The sequence below is a fragment of the Nematolebias whitei genome, chromosome 7 (assembly GCF_014905685.2).
Source record: "Nematolebias whitei isolate Nwh7 chromosome 7, NemWhi1, whole genome shotgun sequence".
NCBI lineage: Eukaryota > Metazoa > Chordata > Actinopteri > Cyprinodontiformes > Rivulidae > Nematolebias > Nematolebias whitei.
Window position 1 is genome coordinate 28,633,238 of NC_056504.1, and position 20,958 is coordinate 28,654,195.

At 37.1% G+C, this 20,958-nt stretch overlaps 1 protein-coding gene across 1 annotated transcript in view; it reads right to left on the minus strand.

Moving 5' to 3' along the window:
• Positions 1 to 20,958, minus strand: part of LOC119412753 (receptor-type tyrosine-protein phosphatase gamma) — a 172,630-nt gene that overhangs the window by 67,544 nt on the left and 84,128 nt on the right. Inside the window, exon 3 of the mRNA XM_037679790.1 lies at positions 12,006 to 12,185. Within this exon, the coding sequence (XP_037535718.1) occupies positions 12,006 to 12,185 (180 nt within the window). The remainder of the gene's footprint in view (positions 1 to 12,005; positions 12,186 to 20,958) is intronic.

Genomic DNA, 20,958 nt, shown 5'->3' on the forward strand with positions numbered 1-20,958 from the left:
ATATACATATACATATACATATACACACAAACAATTGTGGTACAACTTTATTAAAAAGTTGTATTTCCAGTGTGTAAGGAATCACTTGTGAAGCAACTCTTACTGTAAGTGACAGGTTGAAACATTGTCATTCACATCACATGTGGTACGTGATGTGGATGAAATTGTGCACTCAAGGTCCCAGTTACATCCAAAATAGCAAAAACATAAACAATAAAAGAAAGAAAACAGTAACAATAATTTAGGTATACAGCCTTTGGTTTAGAATATACAATTTACAGTGACTGATTAAGTGTATAAGCACAATCCTGGAACTTGTTAACTCAAAAGTACCAAGTTGGTAAAGAAGTCTGTTATTAAGACAGTTCTTCACTGTAGCCTATTGAAATCCGAACATAATGCAGCGCTCTGTAGCAGGATTGAAGCCTGAGGTTTATTGAGGTTATCTGCTGGGGAAATTATGTGATTTTCACTCTTCTGCCACTCGCCAGAAGGCCTTTACATCACTTCAGCATTCCTATTTCTGGTGTGAATGCAAGGAGAGAAAAAAGCCCTCAAAGCCATTTAGTACTTCAGGGAGTTCCTATAATGCTCAGAGAGCATTTTGAACCCAGTTTGGTCCAAAACAACTGAAATCATGTATATGAGCATTTAATCTTAGCTATGCATCAAATTGGAAAAATGAAATGTGTATTTTTGGTTATACGCTTAGTAACCTATATTTAGCTTTAACTATATTTGTGTAGCGTACCATCATGGTTGCCTGGCCTGCAAATTTACTGTTTTCTTTTAGACTTTCATTGTGCAGCTCTTAGCCTCAGCAGGAACCAGTTCTCAGTGAAAAAGCTGCAACACGCAACAGCACTCCGCAGGCTCAGCCCCAAATGGGAAACAGGCACAGTTGGTGGCGAGCTCGTGAACATGGTGGCTCCTAAGAGCAACATTTCCTTTAGGACATCAAAAACAAGTCAAGTCAAGTCATCCATCAGCTTTGACCTCAGGCAGACAAGCTGAGGAGGAGGGATCATTTTTTTCTAGGATGCACAATATTGTGTGCACAGGAACAAAGCAAAGGTTTGAAATACAATCAGGATGACAAGGATATACAAGACAAATATGAATCCAGAGCCTACCCAGTAGTTTTTAGGTGTCGTTGAAGCTCTAATCTACAATCTTCTCTATTATATTTAGAGAATAGGATGATCTACACCACAATAAACCCAAGAAAACTAGGTCTTACTATACAATGTTTATAAACATGTTTTAACCCCCACATTAAAAACGTTACCAGAATCACATTTTTCCTTCTGTGTAATATCATTAAAATTAGAAACTTCTTATTTAAAAATGATGCAGAAAAACTGGTTTATGCTTTTATCACATCTAGACTGGACTATTGCAATGGTTTGTTATCTGGGTGCAGGGCTGGACAATATGGCATTTATCACGATATATTCCTTAATTTCGGTCGATAACCATATAATTTGATATCAAGTCAAGTCAAGTCATATTTATTTATATAGCACATTTAAAACAGTAACTGTTATCAAATAAAAATATAAAGGCCTCAGAAAAACTGTACAAACTGTATAAAAAAAATAATGTTCAACTTTTACTTGTATTTAGCCTTCAAAAAAATTGAAATCATCATCAATTAAACATAAAACTCTCAACTTTGTCAATATTAATAGTTTTGACTTTAAACAACATAACCTAACCCATGCAGCAAATGTTTCTCTTTTGATACAGCTGGGGGTGTTGTTTCAGGGACACGTTGGTTCAAACTTTTATTGTGCTTCATCTTCTGACTCTCACCATATTCTATCGAGTGGAACAAGTTCGATGTGTTCCCACCACTAGTTGGAACGATTGTCACATTTTGCAGCGCACTGACTGAAACCTGCAGTTTATCAGATCTTAGCTAGCCAAACCACTTCCACACCACCGAATTAGTCTTTCCCATCTTATCAATTATGTAATCTGCTTTCTCTTTGCCTGTGAAAACTTGTTCAGTCACATTCTGACGGTCATAGGCACTCATTTTGAAGCGAAAACTTAATGTGCGTTGGAGATTAGCTTAGCCTGCTACTGCCACCGCCTTCTGGACTCGAGCTCTGCGTAACATCTACGTCATCACTCACTTATGTAGTTGTGTCGCAACTTTTTCTGTCCGGGTTGAAACTGAAGCGCCTGCTTCAACCTAAACAGAAAAAGAAATGTGTAGTGAAATGCTGTAATCATATTGAAATATCGAAAATGTGCTTAAAACTCACCACCGTTATTGAATAAAAGTATATTGTGACATATATCGATATCAAATTATTGTCCAGCCCTATCTGGGTGTCCAAAAACTTGTTTAAAAAGTCTTCAGTTGACCCAAAAGGCTGTTGTCAGTCTTAATGGGAGTTGGTAGAGGAGATCATATCTCTCCAGTTTTAGCTTCTCTTCATTGGCTCCCTGTCAAATTCAGAATTTAATCCAAAATCTTACTTCTAACCTACAAAGCTCTAAACAGCCTAACTCCATCTTATATTACATATCTTATTGTCCCATATTTTCCCAACACAGCACTTCGCTCCCAGACTGCAGGCTTACTTGCGGTTCCTAGAGTTTCCAGGAGCAGAATGGGAGGAAGAGCTTTCGGTTTTCAGGCTCCTTTCTTGTGGAACCAACTTCCAGTTTCTGACTGTAAGACTGACACATTGTCCAGTTTTAGACTGGGCTTAAGACTTTCCTTTTTGATAAATCCTATGGTTAGGATTGTAGTATAATTAATATAGTTAGCAGCTTGTTATTCTGCCATAGACTTAAGACTACCGGAGGACAAACTGACCTCATTTCTTAAAATAAATTGTTACAAATTAATAGTTTTCTTTTGAGATTATTTATATCTTAACATGCGATTCTCGACTTGCCATTATGTATCCGTTCCTCCTTCCTGTCCTCTCAAACCCAGCTGGTAGAAGCAGATGGCAACTTGTTCTGAGCCTGGTTCTGCTAAAGGTTTCTTTCTCACGAGGGAGTTTTTCCTTTCCACTGTTGCCTTTGTGCTTGCAAGATGAAGAGTCTGCGATGAAGTTAAACTCACAGCAGTCTGCTCCTGAGATAATCAATGTTATTAACTTACTTTTATACATATGAACATTTTATTTTAGTGCCCTGAGATGACTTCCGTTGTGACTTAACGCTATATAAATAAACTGAATTGAATTAAATCAAATGTGAAATAATATTACTTTTTTGAATACTATCAGTTTTAATGTTAAGAGCTATTATTTAAGTACAACACTTACAATATCTTCCAAACACACTTGGAATGTAAGGCTGTGTACATTAAGAGTGGAGCAAAATACGATGTCAGAATTTTGTCCTTTTTTGTGATGTACATTATTTTGCACAGCCACCAAACAGTGATTATGGTATCTTAAAATGCAAAATAAAAAGCACTGAATAGATTTCTCTGATCCTAATAGCACTACTTGTAGACTCTTGAAGTGGTGCTGAACACACAATTCAGGGAAAGTCAACCACAAATTAATAATCTGAAAAAGACAAAGTTGACCTTAGCGTTAGGATGATATCAGGCAGCAGTGAAAAGACTGATACAAGATTAGGAAGTGACCCAGCACAACAGTTTTACTGGTGTTTTGTTTTATAACCAAAAATATTGTGAGGTATAAATTAAAGACTGCGCTGCAATTCATCATTTTGTCACAAAATTGCTGGATTGAGATTAATTTATAGTGGGTTATGTATTGCATCATAATGTAAGCTACAGTGATTCTCACCTACAGTAAACTTTAAACATGTTGGTACAGTAACAACAGTAAACGGGGTATTTAGAGAAGAAAACTGAAGTTGTGCATTAATTCATCAGATTGGCAGAAACACTGGATGAATGATTATCTGTGTAAATAACAAACTGATGCAAAGATACACAGATGTTATCCTCAGTTTCTGTTGCCCTCATGGGACCCAAAATGAAATGTGTTGTTATACTGTAGGTATAAAGCAATCCCAGAATCTATCGTTCTAACCTATTTTATAGCCTAATGATTATGCCCTGGCAAACACCAATATTTCTGGGCCTCCGCCAGAGCCAGCCCACATGGCAGTAAATTAAAAGATAATTCAGGGCTCGCTACAAGACTAGCTGTTGGTTTCTTCATGTTATCTTTAACCTCTAAAAGAAAAACTACAGTCCAGATTTTTACAATACAATACAAACATGATAATAATACTAATGCAATAATAATATGCTATATGTCGTCATCATTGTATGTTCCCATACAATGGCAAAATTGGCTCTCTGCATTTAACCCATCCACCACCAGGTGGTGCAGTAGGCAGCTATTGAAAGAACACTGAGAGCATTTGGGGATAGGGTGTGCTGTTCAAAAACACCAGGAGAAGTGCGATGAATGGGTATCGAACCTGGGACTTCCGGGTCCCGGGTTGGCTGCCCTGCCTCTACCCCATCTCACGTTTAATGTCTACAGATTCTGTCACTGTAGGTAATGGTGAATAAAGTTCTGATTTAAAAATTAAAATTTGACAATTAACTTAGGGTTGAATAGGTTTTTAGTATAAGTGAGCTTTTAATTACATATGCAAGCAAAATGGTCCTATATGGGTGCTCCTCTATATAAAGGTAACACCTGTAAGACAAATGTAGCCTTCCGTTGTCGATCACTGAAAAAGCTGATGGTAAAGCCTCCGTGAAATAAGCCATTTTGGAATAAAATTACTAAATATAAAGAAGAAAAGGACCTTTTTTAAAAGACAAAACAAAACAAAGGAAGATAAGGTGAGTTGCATAAAACAACCTGTTTAAAATGTTTAAAATGAGAGCCCAGTAACAAATAACACAATACTATAACACATAAAATGCCACACAAAAATAACCAAAGGTTCTAAATTAACATAAAATTAAATGTCAAGTAGAACTTATAGAAACAAAATGTAATAAAATAAATAAACCTAAAACACAGAGATTTTGAACTGCTTGAACAAAACATCAGGAATACAAACTGAAAAACAAACTTAAAAATAGGCCAAAAATTTCTTCCTAGAACAATTTGTAAGGTCCAACATTTGTTTGAAACCATTTTCCAATAATATAGACTAGAATAGAATAGAATAGAATAGAAACAGCCTTTATTGTCCCACGGATGGGAAATTCCAGTGTTTCAGCAGCAACAGCAGCAACAGATAAAAAGATTTAAAGATTTCACACAAAAGTTCCTAAATGTTAATAAACAACACAATATATAAGAAATAAGATAAACAATATCAATAATAATGTTCAATATGTATTGGAACATTGAGAATGGCAGACTATTTACAGTACAGTATTACAGGCAGAGTGTATGTTTAAGCAGAGGTCAGCATGTATTTAGTCCTTATTGAGTTTGTTGGGAGCAGTGATGGTTGTAGAGTCTAACAGCTGCTGGGAGGAAGGACCTGCGGTAACGCTCCTTTGTGCATTAGGATGCAGTAATCTGTCACTGAACGAGCTCTCCAGTTCAGCAACAGCTTCATGCATGGGGTGGGAGACGTTGGCCAGCAATGATGTTATTTTAGCTAGAGTCCTTCTGTCTCCCACCACCTGCACTGGGTCGAGGGGGCGTCCAAGCATGATTAGTAGATTAGATAGATGAGATAGATAGATACATGATTAGATATGATTAGTAAAGTAATGGTTTGACCACATGTAGTTCATGAACAGCCACATTTCAAGCAACAAGGCCTTTAAAATAGCCTCCATGCTGTAGAAAATACAGCTCAGAAGCAGGCCACCTATACAACAAATTATTTCAGGGGAGTCATGGCCACAGATATGATCTACTATAGATGTTTGGCGATACCTGAGAGTGGAGCAGTAATGTGACAGGAAATTAACCTGCAGAGACTGCACAGCATTCAGCTGCATCAGTTAGGCTATACATAATTTCAGGTCATGTAGCCTGGTTTTGCTTGGAAGATGGAAGACGGAATATGGGAATTAGAAATGTCGCACTTATGGCAAAGGTGTGCTACAACTGGAGCCAAAGGATGAGTTAGTTGGTTTGTGGACAAATATATTTATGTTATCTGATCTTTATACGTTAATATGTCAGATTTGTGAAGACAATAAAAAACGTGGCTACTTTAAAAGCTGCATATGGAATTTTTGACAAGTCACATATGCAAAAACAAAATGATTAGGTCTAATCACTTAAAATAAATAAATAAATAAATAAACATGGTACAATTCACTTTTTAATCACAGTAGTGTGATCAAACTCAGGTCTCTCTTGTAAATAAGTCCCAGAGGCTCAATGGGATTAACCTGTCTAAATAAAGGTTGAAAAATGTGAACTTTCATTCAACACAACATGATTTGATGCAATACAACTCTATGATTCAAAGGAACGATCCCATGTAAATATGCATTTATTCATCCAGCTTGCCTTAATTTTTCTTCATAGTCTGTTCCACTTTACTTCAAATCCAGGTCCTCTACCAGAGACCTGGGAGCTTGAGGGTTCTGTGCAGTATCTTAGCTGTTTCTAGGACTGCACTTCTCTGGACTTAGATCTTCGAGGTTGTTCCTGGGATCTGTTGGAGCCACTTTTCCAGTTTGGGGGGTTACAGAGTAGTAGTAGTAGTAATTACTTTGAGTATTTCGATAAGATAGAAAAGCGCTATACAAGTACAGTCCATTTACCATATTTATGTATTGATTTATTTTTATGCCAGCTGGCCTTCCTGATGCAACAACCACAAACTACCGAGCTACCATAGCCCTCTGTGTAGAGCAGAGAGCTACCATCTGGAGCGCACAGGGGGGCATATGGTGGGAGTCAAGAGCCTTGCTCAAGGGTCCAGAGTGGGGCAAATGAGTGTTGAGACAGGTGCAGGTGCTTTACAACCCACATTTTGATGTTGTCGGTCCGGGGAGTTGAACCAACGATCTTCCAATCACAGGCCCACCTTATCTTACCTCTGTGCCACCACTCCCCCACAGTGTGTGTGTGTTTTAAAATAATATATATATATATTCTTTTAAAATACTGTTCGAGACTGGTACTAAATCAATTTCACTACACGGTAATTTGAATTTGCTATATTTTAGGTTGACCTTTTCTAATAGCCTTTTTGCTATAGAACATTTTGTGGTGATGTGACTCCACTTCCCTTACTTTCACAGGACTTAGAGCTATTTAAATTGTCCCTTTGCTACTTGTGCCTAAAATTATACTGAGCCATGTTACTTCCAACTTTGTAAATAAGCAGCCCGCAGCATTGCTCGGTTGTGTCAGTGGCCTTGGTTGTCATGGAGGCTAACAACTCTCATTATGATCAAACGCAAAAAGATGACACTACTCTCAGAGCGAAACGGTGCCAAAAGCAGACAGATCAATTAGGGTCAGGCTTTGCAAACCAATGGTCCAGGGATTTGCTGAATTAAAAGAAAAAAAAATGGGGCAGTAATTTGAAATGGCAACTAATTGAGTGAGATTCAAAATGTGTCCGTAAACAAGGCATGCAAGTTGCATACAAAGAAGATAGAGGGGGAAGGACAATGAATGCAATAACAGGAATAATAAACAACTCATACTCCCCTTTCAGACTTGCACAGAGGACAACTGGACGTGTCAGTGTCTCGTCTGAATGAGCACCTTTGTGCTTTTTCCCAAACATTGTGTGATGGCAATGTCAATTAGCTAACCCTAGCAACATATAATCTCTTTCAACAAATCTAAAGTGTTGCAGTTCTATTTACACAGATGTGCACAGTAGCAGCATATTTGCCTTTTAATCAAAATTTTAAGCCAATGAGTGAATGCAATTATAATGAAGTGACCAAAATTAATTGAATTGTGTTGCTTTATAACAAATTAATAACTTGTTAATGCTGATAAAGCTCGTGTCTGGAAAGAATTAGGAGAATTATTGTGACGTCAATGTTAGTGGGTATAGTAAGAGTTTTTCACTAAACTAACAGAGTATTTTGTGCCATTTGAAGATGGTGTGTTTGGTGCAACATATCAACGTTTTCTTTGATTGAAAGACTTGTTCTGATGCCCTGGATGGATGTCCAGTAACCCAGACAACAATCACTCATGCCTCCATCACCACCCAAACAATTGTCACCTCATGAAGACATCTGAGTGACTTGTGGACAAACACTCATTACAAGTTTGTGTCACTTTCTTTATTTGCTTTTATTGAAAGACTTGCTCAGAAAGGAGGTTAGTTTCTGTACAACAAAGTTTTATTGTCTTTTTTTGGGGGGGGAAAATGGATTAACGTTTTCCAGACTGTATGATTTCCATCACATTTTGTATTGTGTGAATGTTTATGAAGTATTTATACTATTACGATCCATTTTTCTTTCATACCTTTTCTTTTGGGGGGGGGGGGGATCTCTCATTCCACAATTTTTGTTATTTTAGCAAATCATACATCAAAACGTTCAGCTCGTTCATAGAACATGACTTGGTACTTGTGTAACTTTAGCCTTTTGAAATATTTAGCTTTTTCAGCTATTTGTTTTTCCTCGATAGGTAATGAATTGAGCTCATCCTTCAAATCTTTAGATCTGTTTACAACCTTTTACTGCTCCTTTCACATTTTGTTCTGGGTCAGCTTCTTTCAGCTTCCTTGTGCAAATTTAAGCTACTTTCAGTTGTTGTTTTCAGCTGATTTGTGATCCTTTCAGATTCTCTCTAAATAGAACATTTTTGTGCTTCTTCTAACTCCTTTTTGCTAATTTCAGCTTGTTTTGCTCCTTTCAACTTATTTATGCAAGTTTCAGCTTTTTCTGCCATTTCAGCTACTATTTAGGTGTTTTATGCTAATTTTAGCTTTTTTGGCTAATTCCACATTTTTTGTGCTCATTTAAACTTTTTACAGAATAATTCAGCAAAAATGTGCTCTCTCCACTTCCTTCTGATAATTTGTTTCTTTCAGCTTTTTAGCTACTTTTCAGCTGTTTTGTGTTTATTTCAGATAATTTCTATTTTTCTTGTTGTAATTTCTGCTTCTTTCAGCAAACATCTGTTCTTTCTGCTTTCTTCTGCAAATTTAAACTTGTTCTAACTTTTCAGTTACTTTTTTTTTTAGCATTTTTAGCTAATTTCAGCCGTTTTCACATAAATTCAAGGTTTTCGTGGTAATTTCTTGTTATAATCCTTTCAGTTTTTTTCTGATAGTTTCAGCGTTTTTTATTTCAGCTACTATTTAGCTGTTTTGTGCTAAATTTAGCTTTTTCAGCTAATTCCTTTTTTTAAGCTCATTCCAATTTTTAGCTCCTTTCACTTCCTTCTGGTAGTTTAAGCTTCAGCTATAGCTGTTTCAGCATTTTTTTTTTTTCTAAATTCAGCTTTTTTTTTTTGCTAATTTTCTAATTTTAGGGCTCAGTTCTTATTTAAACCTAATCCAGCAAATATGTGTTTTTTCTGCTTTCTTCTGCTAACTTAGGCTTGTTATTCCATCTCATCTACATTCATGTTCTCAGAGCTGCTGTGGCTGAGTGGTTAGAGCAGTCGTCCTCTAATGCAAGGGTTGGAGGTTTGAATCTACCAGCAGTCACATGTCGAAGTGTCCGTCGGCAAGACACTGAACTCCTCGTTGTCTCCGATGTGTGTCCCATCGGTGTATGAATGTGATAAAGCTCTGATTAGTCTCTTTACAATGATTAGTTCAATTAGCTTTGTAGAGATATAATAGAGTGCTTTGTGAATGTGTAAATGAGGACACAGATTGTAGTGTAAAGCACTTTGAGTATCTAAATAAGATAGAAAGGTGCTTTATAAGTACAGTCCATTTACCATTTACAATTCAGCACATTTTTTAGCTAATTTCAGCAGTTTTTCAGTAAGTATTTCAGCAGTAAGCATTCACACTGCATTTCGCAGGAAAGGCAATTTCTCTAGTACTAATTCCCTTTAAATTATTGTGGGTTTTTGTTTTGTTTTTCCTCCCACTGTGATAGCTTATATCTCAATGTTTTAGTAGGGACCTGTTCCTTCAAACTAACCTGTAAAATGTTCCTTTTTGCTTCTAATTTAAACATTATTTTATGTGTATCTGAAATATTAGGTGAGGCTCAGTTACTTTGAAGCTGTGTACTGAAATGAGTACTGCAAATTTTGTGCACTTGATAAATAATTAAACAACTATTTTAGAAACCCTACTTTTATTGTGTTTCAAAATTTTAATAATAGCATGTTTTCTTAGTAGTTTCATATAAGCATATACTGTAAAATCAAACCATGTTAATATGGGCTGTATGTTTTTGACTGACCAAGTAATTAAATGATTCACATAAAATACAAACCAGATTCCAAAAAAGTTGGGACACTAAACAAATTGTGAATAAAAACTGAATGCAATGATGTGGAGGTGCCAACATCTAATATTTTATTCAGAATAGAACACAAATCACAGATCAAAAGCTTAAACTGAGAGAATGTATCATTTTAAGGGAAAAATCTGTTGTTTCCAAAATTCATGGCATCAACAAATCCCCAAAAAGTTGGGACAAGTCCATTTTTACCACTGTGTGGCATCCCCCCTTCTTCTTACAACACTCAACAGACGTCTGAGTACAGAGGAGACCAGTTTCTCAAGTTTAGAAATAGGAATGCTCTCCCATTCATGTCTAATACAGGCCTCTAACTGTTCAATCGTCTTGGGCCTTCTTTGTCGCACCTTCCTCTTTATGATGCACCAAATGTTCTCTATAGGTGAAAGATCTGGACTGCAGGCTGGCCATTTCAGTACCTGGATCCTTCTCCTACGTAGCCATGATGTTGGGATTGCTGCAGAATGTGATCTGGCATTATTGTGTTGAAAAATGCAGGGTCTTCCCTGAAAGAGATGACGTCTAGATGGGAGCATATGTTGTTCTAGAACCTGAACATAGTTCTCTGCATTAATGGTGCCTTTCCAGACATGCAAGCTGCCCATGCCACAAACGCTCATGCAACCCCATACCATCAGTGATGCAGGCTTCTGAACAGAGCGTTGATAACAACGGGCTATCCTTGTCCTCTCTGGTCCGGATGACATGGCGTCCCAGTGTTCCATAAAGAACTTCAAATCGTGAGCGGATGGCACGGTGGATTGTGTTCACTGACAATGCTTTCTGGAAGTATTCCTGAGCCCATTCTGTTATTTCCTTGACAGTGGCATTCCTGTTTGAGGTGCAGTGACGTTTTAGGGCCCGGAGATCACGAGCATCCAGTAGAGTTTTACGGCCTTGACCCTTACGCACAGCGATTGTTCCAGATTCTCTGAATCTTTTGATGATGTTATGCATGGTTGATGATGATAACTTAAAAGTCTTTGCTATTTTACGCTGGGTAACACCATTCTGGTATTGCTGCACTATCTTTCTGTGCAACAATGGTGGAATTGGTGATCCTCTTACCATCTTGGCTTCTGAGAGACACTGACACTCTGAGAAGCTCTTTTTATACCCAATCATGTTGTCAATTGACCTAATTAGTGTTAATTGGTCTTCCAGCTGTTCGTTATTTGCTCAATTTACTTTTTCCAGACATTTATTGCTACTTGTCCCAACTTTTTTGGGATTTGTTGACACAGTGAAATTTTGAATCAACATATTTTTCCTTGTTGACACAGTGAAATTTTGAATCAACATATTTTTCCTTTAAAATGTTACATTTAATCAGATTAAACTTTTGATCTATTACAAATAAAATATTGACATTTGCCATCTCCACATCATTGCATTCAGTTTTTTTTTCGCAATTTGTTTAGTGTCCCAACTTTTTTGGAATCCAGTTTGTATTACTTTTCAAAAAGCTTCATTTAACCTGAAAGTAAAATAATTTTATGCCATTTAATAGTTGTTTTTCCTGTTGATTTGTTGTAAAACTCAAGTGTCACTTACCCAGCAAGCTCAAATAAAATTGGAATTAAATTTTCTTGTTTTTATTTTGTTGTATTCAAGCCCACAGATAAAGAAGGATTAAATCTCTTGTGCTCACCTGTCTTTCCAGTGTTTTTCATGGTAGTCTGATTGGAGGACTCCGTGTTGAACTTATCAAGCACCAGCTCCTGGAACTCCTCTGAAACCAAAGCTTGTTCATCTACAATATCCACAGGTGATTGGTTTGTTGCAGCACACTCTGGGTATAAGGCTGCCCAGCCTCGAGGTCCATGGCTCCCTGCAGAAAAAACAAACAACCAAAAAAATAAATAAATAAATAGAACAAACACATGAGATTATTAAATCCATCACGCTTAAATTTCGCAATGCTGACAATAATGTTACAGCAAGAGCAGCCCACAGGGTAACAAAAGATAATAAAAAGGACAAAATATATTTTTATATTCATTCAGCTGTTCAGCTGTTGTACCCTTTTACTTTCCCAGCTGAGAAAACACGGGAACACAATAAAAATTCATCATCTGTGTGCAGACAATCCCAATTCTAACTGTTCATATTTTTGAAAAGCATTTTCCTACCACCTGACACCACCTGAAACTGCAAAGAGAACCTAGTTAAAGCGCACATGCTCTCTTGTTAATATAAACACATTTTCAATATAACAAATGACAGACTATTGAACAGGAAACACTCCACGTTAAGAATTAATGTGCTGCGTTTGTCACAAAACAACTTCCTGTAGAATCCCCATTCACTCGCTGCTCTTTTAATCCTGTATCCCCTACAGTGACATTTCAACAAAAGAATAATCCACAACCGACAGGGGTCCCCTTGATCTCTTCCTGGCTACAATTGGCCGATGCAGCAACAAAAGCTAAAGGATCAGGAGAACAAGAAAGCATGCATGGATTTCAACTTTTCTGGGTTAACACAATATTCATGATCTCATTCCCTACAGATATAGGACATCTTTGCTATGAGCTCATGAAAAAGATATGAGAACTCTTGACTAAAAACGCATGAGTCAAGGGTGGCTTTATGTCTTGCTATGGATAAACACCTTGCAACCAAACAGATCACGCTCAGTTCTTTAAAATAAACCAAAAAAAAAAACATGCAAGTTAAGATTTTGAAAAACAAAGAACAGTGTTGCACAGTACAACCCAGAGAACAGCACACATAAGAGGAGTGTGGAGATGTATAGATGGATATTTGCCCAAGCTGAGTAATATTCAGATACATATCTATTGGAATAACTGAGAAAATAAATTATTTAACTAATAAAAAGGAGAGAAAAGTATAAAAGTAAAACTCGCAAAGCACCACTTCTTGCAACATTGTAGACATTTAGGCTCTGAATTGCGCTGAATGTTGCAATAAATTTGAGCTGCATTTCCAACTAATGAATGCATTAGCGAGAAGGATTAACTTTGTCGGCCACGATTATAGATTTAATAATATGTCTGTACCAGTACAAACCAAATCGCTCAGACCCTGGGATACAGCCCATTATGAATGAAACATTAATACTATTAGGCCATCGAAAGCCTCCTGCCAATCATAAACACACAGAGGATTTCCATTAAAATGGAACAAATGTTTACAATTTTCAGATTAAAAGTATTACGTGGATGAGCATTTTTATTGAGCCTTAGATTACAGAAAAAATGTGTTTTTCTTTGAAATGTGCTTGCTAAAAACGTTAGACACAATCCTGCCATACAAGAAGGAAACTGTGTGAAGCCCAGTTAAATGCCTGTAGCTCAGTTATACAATAGCTTGATTCAACGATGAAAGCTCTTTGAAGTAATATATTTTATATCAACAGTGAGAGAAATGAGTCACTCCTGCGCAATGACCTTGCTACTATGAGGTTGACATCACTTTGAATCAACAATCACAAAATGTAAAATGTTGAAAAATGTTAATCAACAGGCCAAAAAAATAAACAAGCGCTTAAACCCAAACCGGCTTACAAAAAGGTTCAAGGTTCAAGTTTCTTTATTGTCATTCGCATCACATGTGGTACATGAGGTGAAGCGAAATTGTGTACTCAAGGCCTCAGTTACACCCAAAAATATCAAAAAATATATAAAGTACAAAAAAAGAAACAGTATATACGGATCCAAGATATATGCTAAACACTAATAATGTAAAATAATACAGTGTATTAAGCAGCAGCCTGAATGTGAATTTGTTGTGAGCAGATGGGTATGAATACAGCAGCTTATGGGTAAGAAATCAGCAGCACAGATAAAGTAACATATCACCAATTAAAGTGGCGTTACAGTGACTTTTCTGTTAGGAATTTATGAGTAACAGTTTCAGGGTAGAAGCTGTTCCTCAGTTTAGTGGTTCTACACTTAATGCTCCTCAACCTGAGGGGAGTGGGACAAAAAGTGTGTGTGCTGGGTGAGTGGGGTCCTTCATGATGCAGGTGGCCTGTCATTCCCCGATCTGTTACGGAAGCCGATCCATAGTGTCAGCTCATTTGCGCATGCACTAAAAGTAATACTTCCGGGTCACTGTTGGATATGCAAGATTAAGGAAAATGTACTGGAAATATCCTGTAAGCTGATTTAATACAACACATCTTAACAACATATATTTATGAAACATACCATATTTATTAATTTTAATTAAAATATATATTTATTTACATTGATTAATTTTCCTAGAAAATGTTATAATTCCGTCTATGAATAAGAACTGTCTTAATTTACTTAGAAATGTACGCTCTTCGTGTTGCTAATTTACACCACTTGTATTTCCCTTAAAATCATTGACATATTAACCCTGCAAGATACAGAATGAATTATTTCCATGGTGAAACCACACCGCTCAGTGGTGAAGCTGTACTACATCACTCTAAAAAAAAAAAAAAATATATATATATATATATATATATTTTTTTTTTAACGGTACCCTAAATATGCATCACATATCATTTTAACCAATGACGTAAATATGTCAGTGATTTTAACGGAAATATGAGTGTCGTAAATTAACAACATGAAGATCGTACTATGTGTTGTATTGAAACATTTTACAGGATAGTTCCAGTATATTTTCCTTAATCTTGCATATTCAATGGTGATACGTGCGACCTAGAAATATTACTTTTAGAATGTGCACAAATGAGCTGACACTACAGATCGTGCTTCCGTAACAGATCGGGGAATGACATGGCTCTCTTCCTGCATCTGGAGGTGTAGATGCTTGTGATGGTGGGGAGGCTGACTCCAACAGACTGTGCAGCTTTCACCACTCTCTGCAGAGCTTTTCTCTCTCTAGCTGTGCAGCCCCCGTGCCACACGTTGATGCTGGAGCACAGGATGCACTCCAGTGCAGGACCACAGGACCAGGACCGCAAAAGGACCGCGGGACCACAAATGGATCACAGTAAGATTAAATTAATGTGTTCTTTCAACACCAAATAACTCTGTAAATATGTCATTTACCCAACAAATACAAAATGCTTTGCTTATATTGTCTTTTGTTGTTTTGCCCCTTATAAGTATGAATGCATGTGTTTCAATACAGCCTCAAAAATAACTACGACATTGCTTTAAATGCATCTTCATCCCGTTCATTTTTAAAACCTAATAAAATGACTTAAAAGTCACTGTAATAGCAGAAATCTTGTAAAATAAATAAACCCAATTTATCAAGACAAGACTATGTTGGTCTTTGTTGCTGCGACAGCTTTTAAGGAGCAGCTGTTATCAGAGTAAAAAAAAAATGAAGAAATGGAGGAAAGTGCACAAACTAAAGTCTCCCAAAAAGTTCACTTTAAGGAGTCCCTACACAAGAAGGAACTGCCTGTAGCCATAATCCTCCTATGGTTAGGATCTAACATCGTTTTCCCATCTGTGAAAGAATGCTACAAGCACAACTTCAAATCCGTTGTTCTGCAACACAGACAGCATTTTACAAGGGTCCACTGCACAGACCTGCTAAAGTTATTTTTCTGGCATTTCAAGCGAGAAATCTTTTGCACATTACAACACGATTCAGTCACACTATGAACTTGTTTGTTCCGACAGTTATTTATTTACTTATTGATAAAATCTAACAATTTTTGGCACACGCTGGAATCTCTGAGCATCTAACACTTTGATTACAGTTCGGAGGGCTGTGTGCAATGATAAAACAATTATTGATGCATTACAAATATGTTGATGCTCCCCGCCTACTTCCTCCCCGTGTCGTTCCCTTGTCGTTTTAAAGCCAATCATTTAAATATTTCCAATTATTTCCTTCCAGTTGTATTTCTCACTCAGCCATCTTGTGCATGCGTCTGTTATGTATGTTGGCAGCACGACGGCTCAGTGGTTAGCACTGTCGCCTCACAGCAAGAAGGTCCTGGGTTCAATCCCCGGTTGGACCTGGGGTCTTTCTGGGTGGAGTTTGCATGTTCTTCTCGTGCTTGCGTGGGTTTTCTCCGGGTACTTCATTTTCCTCCCACAGACCAAAAACATGCATGTTAGGCTGCCTTCAGGCTCAGGCCTCCCTTGCAAAAGAGATCTGTGACCTCAATGGGATTTGCCTGATTAAATTAAGGTTAATAAATATGTGCACGTCATAGACTGTCCGAGTTCAGCCCTTCCACATTTCTGAGTTACACATTTTGTGTGTCTCAAGATTAACTACCCAGATTTCTGACGTTTGAAAAACAATTCACTATCCACCACATTTGTGATGCATCTTAAAATACATACAACTATAAAAGTTTTCCATTAAAAAAGTATAAAAACCTACTAAAAGTCCTAAAAGCATCAATATAGGCAGGCAGTATTACTGTAAACTGGAGTATTATTTGAGAAAGCTTTAAAGATATAAATAAAAACAAATAGATAACACCCAACTCTGGCCTAAATTTAGTGGTCTTAGGTCTTAATGGTAAAATATCTGTCTAGCTCAAGTGTGTCAAACTCACTTACAAAAGGGGGCCAAAATTAAAACCTTTTTCAAATTAAGGGCCAATTTCAGAAACTACATTAATTCAAATCAGATCCTCAACATGTTATTTTGGTCACATGTTCCTCAACAAGAGTTTGATTGGTCTCATTTGATGTTCTCTGTTGTGCTTTCAGCATCATAATCAAAGATCACTGAAAAAATTCAAGTGATAAAAGTATTTTATGTTTCACATATCGTCCTGAGGGCCAGATAAGATGTCAACGAGGGCCACATTTGACCCCCGGGCCTTGAGTTTGACACGTATGGTCTAGCTTATTGTTATTTTTAGTCAGAATAATAAATCCATTTTCTTTTATTAAAAACACATTAGTACACAGACTCAAATATTCTATGCAGCTCAGAGCAAAAGTACATAAAATCAACATGTTTTAATGTCAAGATTAAAAATGAAGACAAATTACTATATAGGTTTTGTCTGATATTTCTACAACAAAGCCTGCAGTTCACACTAAAACAGAGAGTTGGTGGTATACTTCAATATTTCAGGGCAGTATTACAGAGTGAGTAGAAGACGGCTGAGCTATTCAGTCAGTTATGACTTACTCGTGTCCCTGTTTTTAAGAAAATGTATATTCTGTTAGTAAAGTGATGTACAATCCCTCCCACTGCTTCAAACGCCATTCCTCTAACTGACAAAGTGTGGTACATGCAGCTATCAATATTAATACAATAATTCAATATTCCCTTTCTTCAGTGGGCTGCTCCAGTTCAAAATTTTATTCCTTTCTTTCTTTCTCTTCTTGAATATAGGAAACACTACAACAATCTCATTAGATGAGTGGCTTGCCCAGATCTCTACATACTAATTACATTACAGCAAATCTTTAATTGTGGTTAGCATCTGCAAACATAAATACTTACATAAAATAAATTCACAAAAGTTTTGTTAATCAGAATAAATTCATATTTAGTAGTCATAAGCAAAGTATGTTAAATACACAATGCTCCTTGTGTATTTGTCAAGGTCACCCCGTCTTGGCAACGCTAGTGTGATGGCTGCAGTTCGTCTAAAAAATAAAAATACGAAGATGGATTTTATAAAACCTGGCCGAAAAGCGGAACACAAGATAGGAGGAACCCATTAAGGTTTGGTGCCGATCCGAAGCGCATTGTTTCACACTGCTGTACAGAGCACTGGTCATGGCAGAGGATTGTCCCATCCAGTTCAAAGTGTAACGAAGTGTGGAGGAAAAAAAAAGTAATCTTCCTAATTTTCCATTCAAACACAAATTACATCCCATTTACCGCTTGAGGGATGTTTCTGCCTTTTAAGAACAGAGAGGGAGGAGCAGCCCTAAAATCAGATAAGTGAGGGTTGCACAGCAGTCGATTAATCTGTCTCGTTGCCATTCATCAGAATCAGACTGGTGGTTAAGTCTTTCCCACTGCAGCCGCGACTCTCTACAAGGCTGAGGTGAAGACATTTAAACTAATTACTAATTCTAAAATGTTATTTGAAACATTGCATATGGCATCAGTCTCACTTATGGCTCTGGTAGAAGAGCTCATACAGCAGACGATCCATTTATTGTGGTGGAAAACTTTTCATGCTATGAGGTTATTGCATTGAATAATATTTTATAGATTCCAAAATGAAATTACGTTGATAGAGTGTACATGTATTAGGGAAAGGTAATTATTATTAATGTAAAAAGTAGTAGACAAAAGTTGGAAGTTTGACAGAGATAGGTGAGGCTGAGTCTGCCGGTATGAAACCAAAAATTCACAGAAATACCGTACTTCTGCCATGCACGTCACACCACCCTATAAGTCGCATCAGTCCAAATATGTCTAACAAAGTGGAAAAAACAAACATTGCTTTGCCATATAAGTCGCATCTATAATGCAACACTGCTGACGCGTCGCATTTGTTATGCGTCACTGCTGACCACCCGGAAATGTGGGCCGGTGTTGTGCCAAAAATCGATTGGCAGCCAAATGGCAGCCGCAGGAGCGTACACGGGAGGACTTTAACAAGAATGTAATAAGATTAGCACTTAAAAACAATTATTTGTTTGCTCAAAATTATAGTAAATGTGTGTCTCAGTTTAAGATTTCCTTAATAATAATAATAATAATAATAATGTCATCACAATGTCAGCACTGTATGTTTCCATACAATGGCGAAATTAATCTCTGCATTTAACCCATCCACCACCAGGTGGTGCAGTGGGCAGCTATTGAAAGCGCCCGGGAGGCATTTTGGGGATGAGGTGTGTTGCCCAAAGACACCACGTGATGTGCAGTGACTGGGGATCGAACCTGGGACTTTCGGGTCCCAAGCCGGCTGCCCTGCCTCTACACCATCTCGGCCCCCTTTGACAGTCAAATCAGCTGCATTTGAAAAGCCGATTTGCGGAAGCGGGAGAGCGCAGAGGGACGGCTCGCTGTGCATTTCTTCAAAATTTAACAAGATATATACATAAAAACAATTATTTGTTTGCTCAATATTATAGTAACAGTGAGTCTCAGTTGAACTTTTCCTTAATAAATGCACTTTAATGGTCAAATCAGCTGCATTTCACCTGGGCGACGTGGCAAAATGCAGCTGATTTGATGTTTGCTCCAGGAGTTCCAGAGCAAGATGAAGGTGGTTTGTATGGCAAGCCAAGTGTCTCATTAATAGCCACTTTAACCCATTAATGAGACACTTGGCTTGCCATATCACTTGAGCACCCTCTAGGGGCTGAAAATGGCAGTGTTCAATATTTTCCATGTCAGAATGAATGAAATGTCAAATCTCAGCCAAAAATGGGGTTATAAATATGAGAAAAAAACACAAGTCGCTTCTCTGTATAAGTCGCAGGGCATACAAATTTATTCAAAAAGGTGACTTATACAGCAAAAAGTACGGTAGTTCATAGTTCATAAGTTATTGTTGTTGTTGTTGGTTTTGTTTTTTTACTCCAGTTGCTTTGTATGCAGTTTCTGTCAACCCATAAAGTTTGAAAGCCAAACTGGAGGGAGGGAGGGAGGTGGTGGTGGTGAGGGTGGGGGTTGATGCTCCTGCAGGCATGTCTTGATAAAACACATTATACTGCATTCGCAATAATCCCACTTTTTTCTTGTCAGCACTCCATGATCTTCCATTGTATTTGCCAAGGACCTCACATTTCTGATGGTGATAAGAAAAAAAGAAAAGAAAAAAAAAAATTTACTGCTCCTTTTTTTACTTTCCTTTTTCTCCCGTTTACATCAGCAACAATTTTTTGCATGGAATTTTAGGGTTGTATTCTCACAGTCAGTATGTCAATACATATTTGTTTGCATGTTCACAGTAAAATAATAATATCAAGAAGTTTAAATAAAAAGCACAATTTGACCAGAAGTACTTTAACAGACTGGTACTACTGAGGCATCATTCTGAAATTATTGTTTCTGTGCCGACGTTAACAACTTCAATCTGTAACTGATTTATTTTTATTTTTAATTACAGTACAATGATCTTCTCTTTCAATACTTCAAGGTAAAAAATATTATTAGTCGCCATTACTTGTAGCACTAACCCAGTCTTATTCAACATTTATGAATTACCACTCAGATTTAAAGTTTATTCAGGGATTTAAAAGTGTCCATGAAATAAAATATTAGTCAAATGGTAATAAACTGGATTAGTTTATGTTTGTATTTGTTGTCATGTGATTATAAACATACTTGTAGTTGTTAATGCAATAGTAATAAATAATGTAATTCCACATGTAATTATTGAATGAAGGAACAAAAAGTGGTGTAATCTTGTGATAGTGCAGAATAGCTTGCAAGTATAAACATACGGCACAGCACAATTTTAAAAATCTAAAAAAGTTAAATCTGGTCCTCTGGACATTCAAAAAAAAACACAAAAAAAACAAAAAAACAAAGCAAATCAACAAAAAAAATGTAGAAACGTTTCGTCTCTCATCCGAGAGACTTCCTCAGTCTGAGGAGCTGTATTCAGCTCAGTCTCTTAAATAGCACCGTCTCAGAGTGGATCAACCAGTTTTGCTGCTGACAACCAAAACCAGCTGATCACATGCTCAAGAAGGACCATCAGCATAACAATGGATCATTAGCACACTGATGGCTGT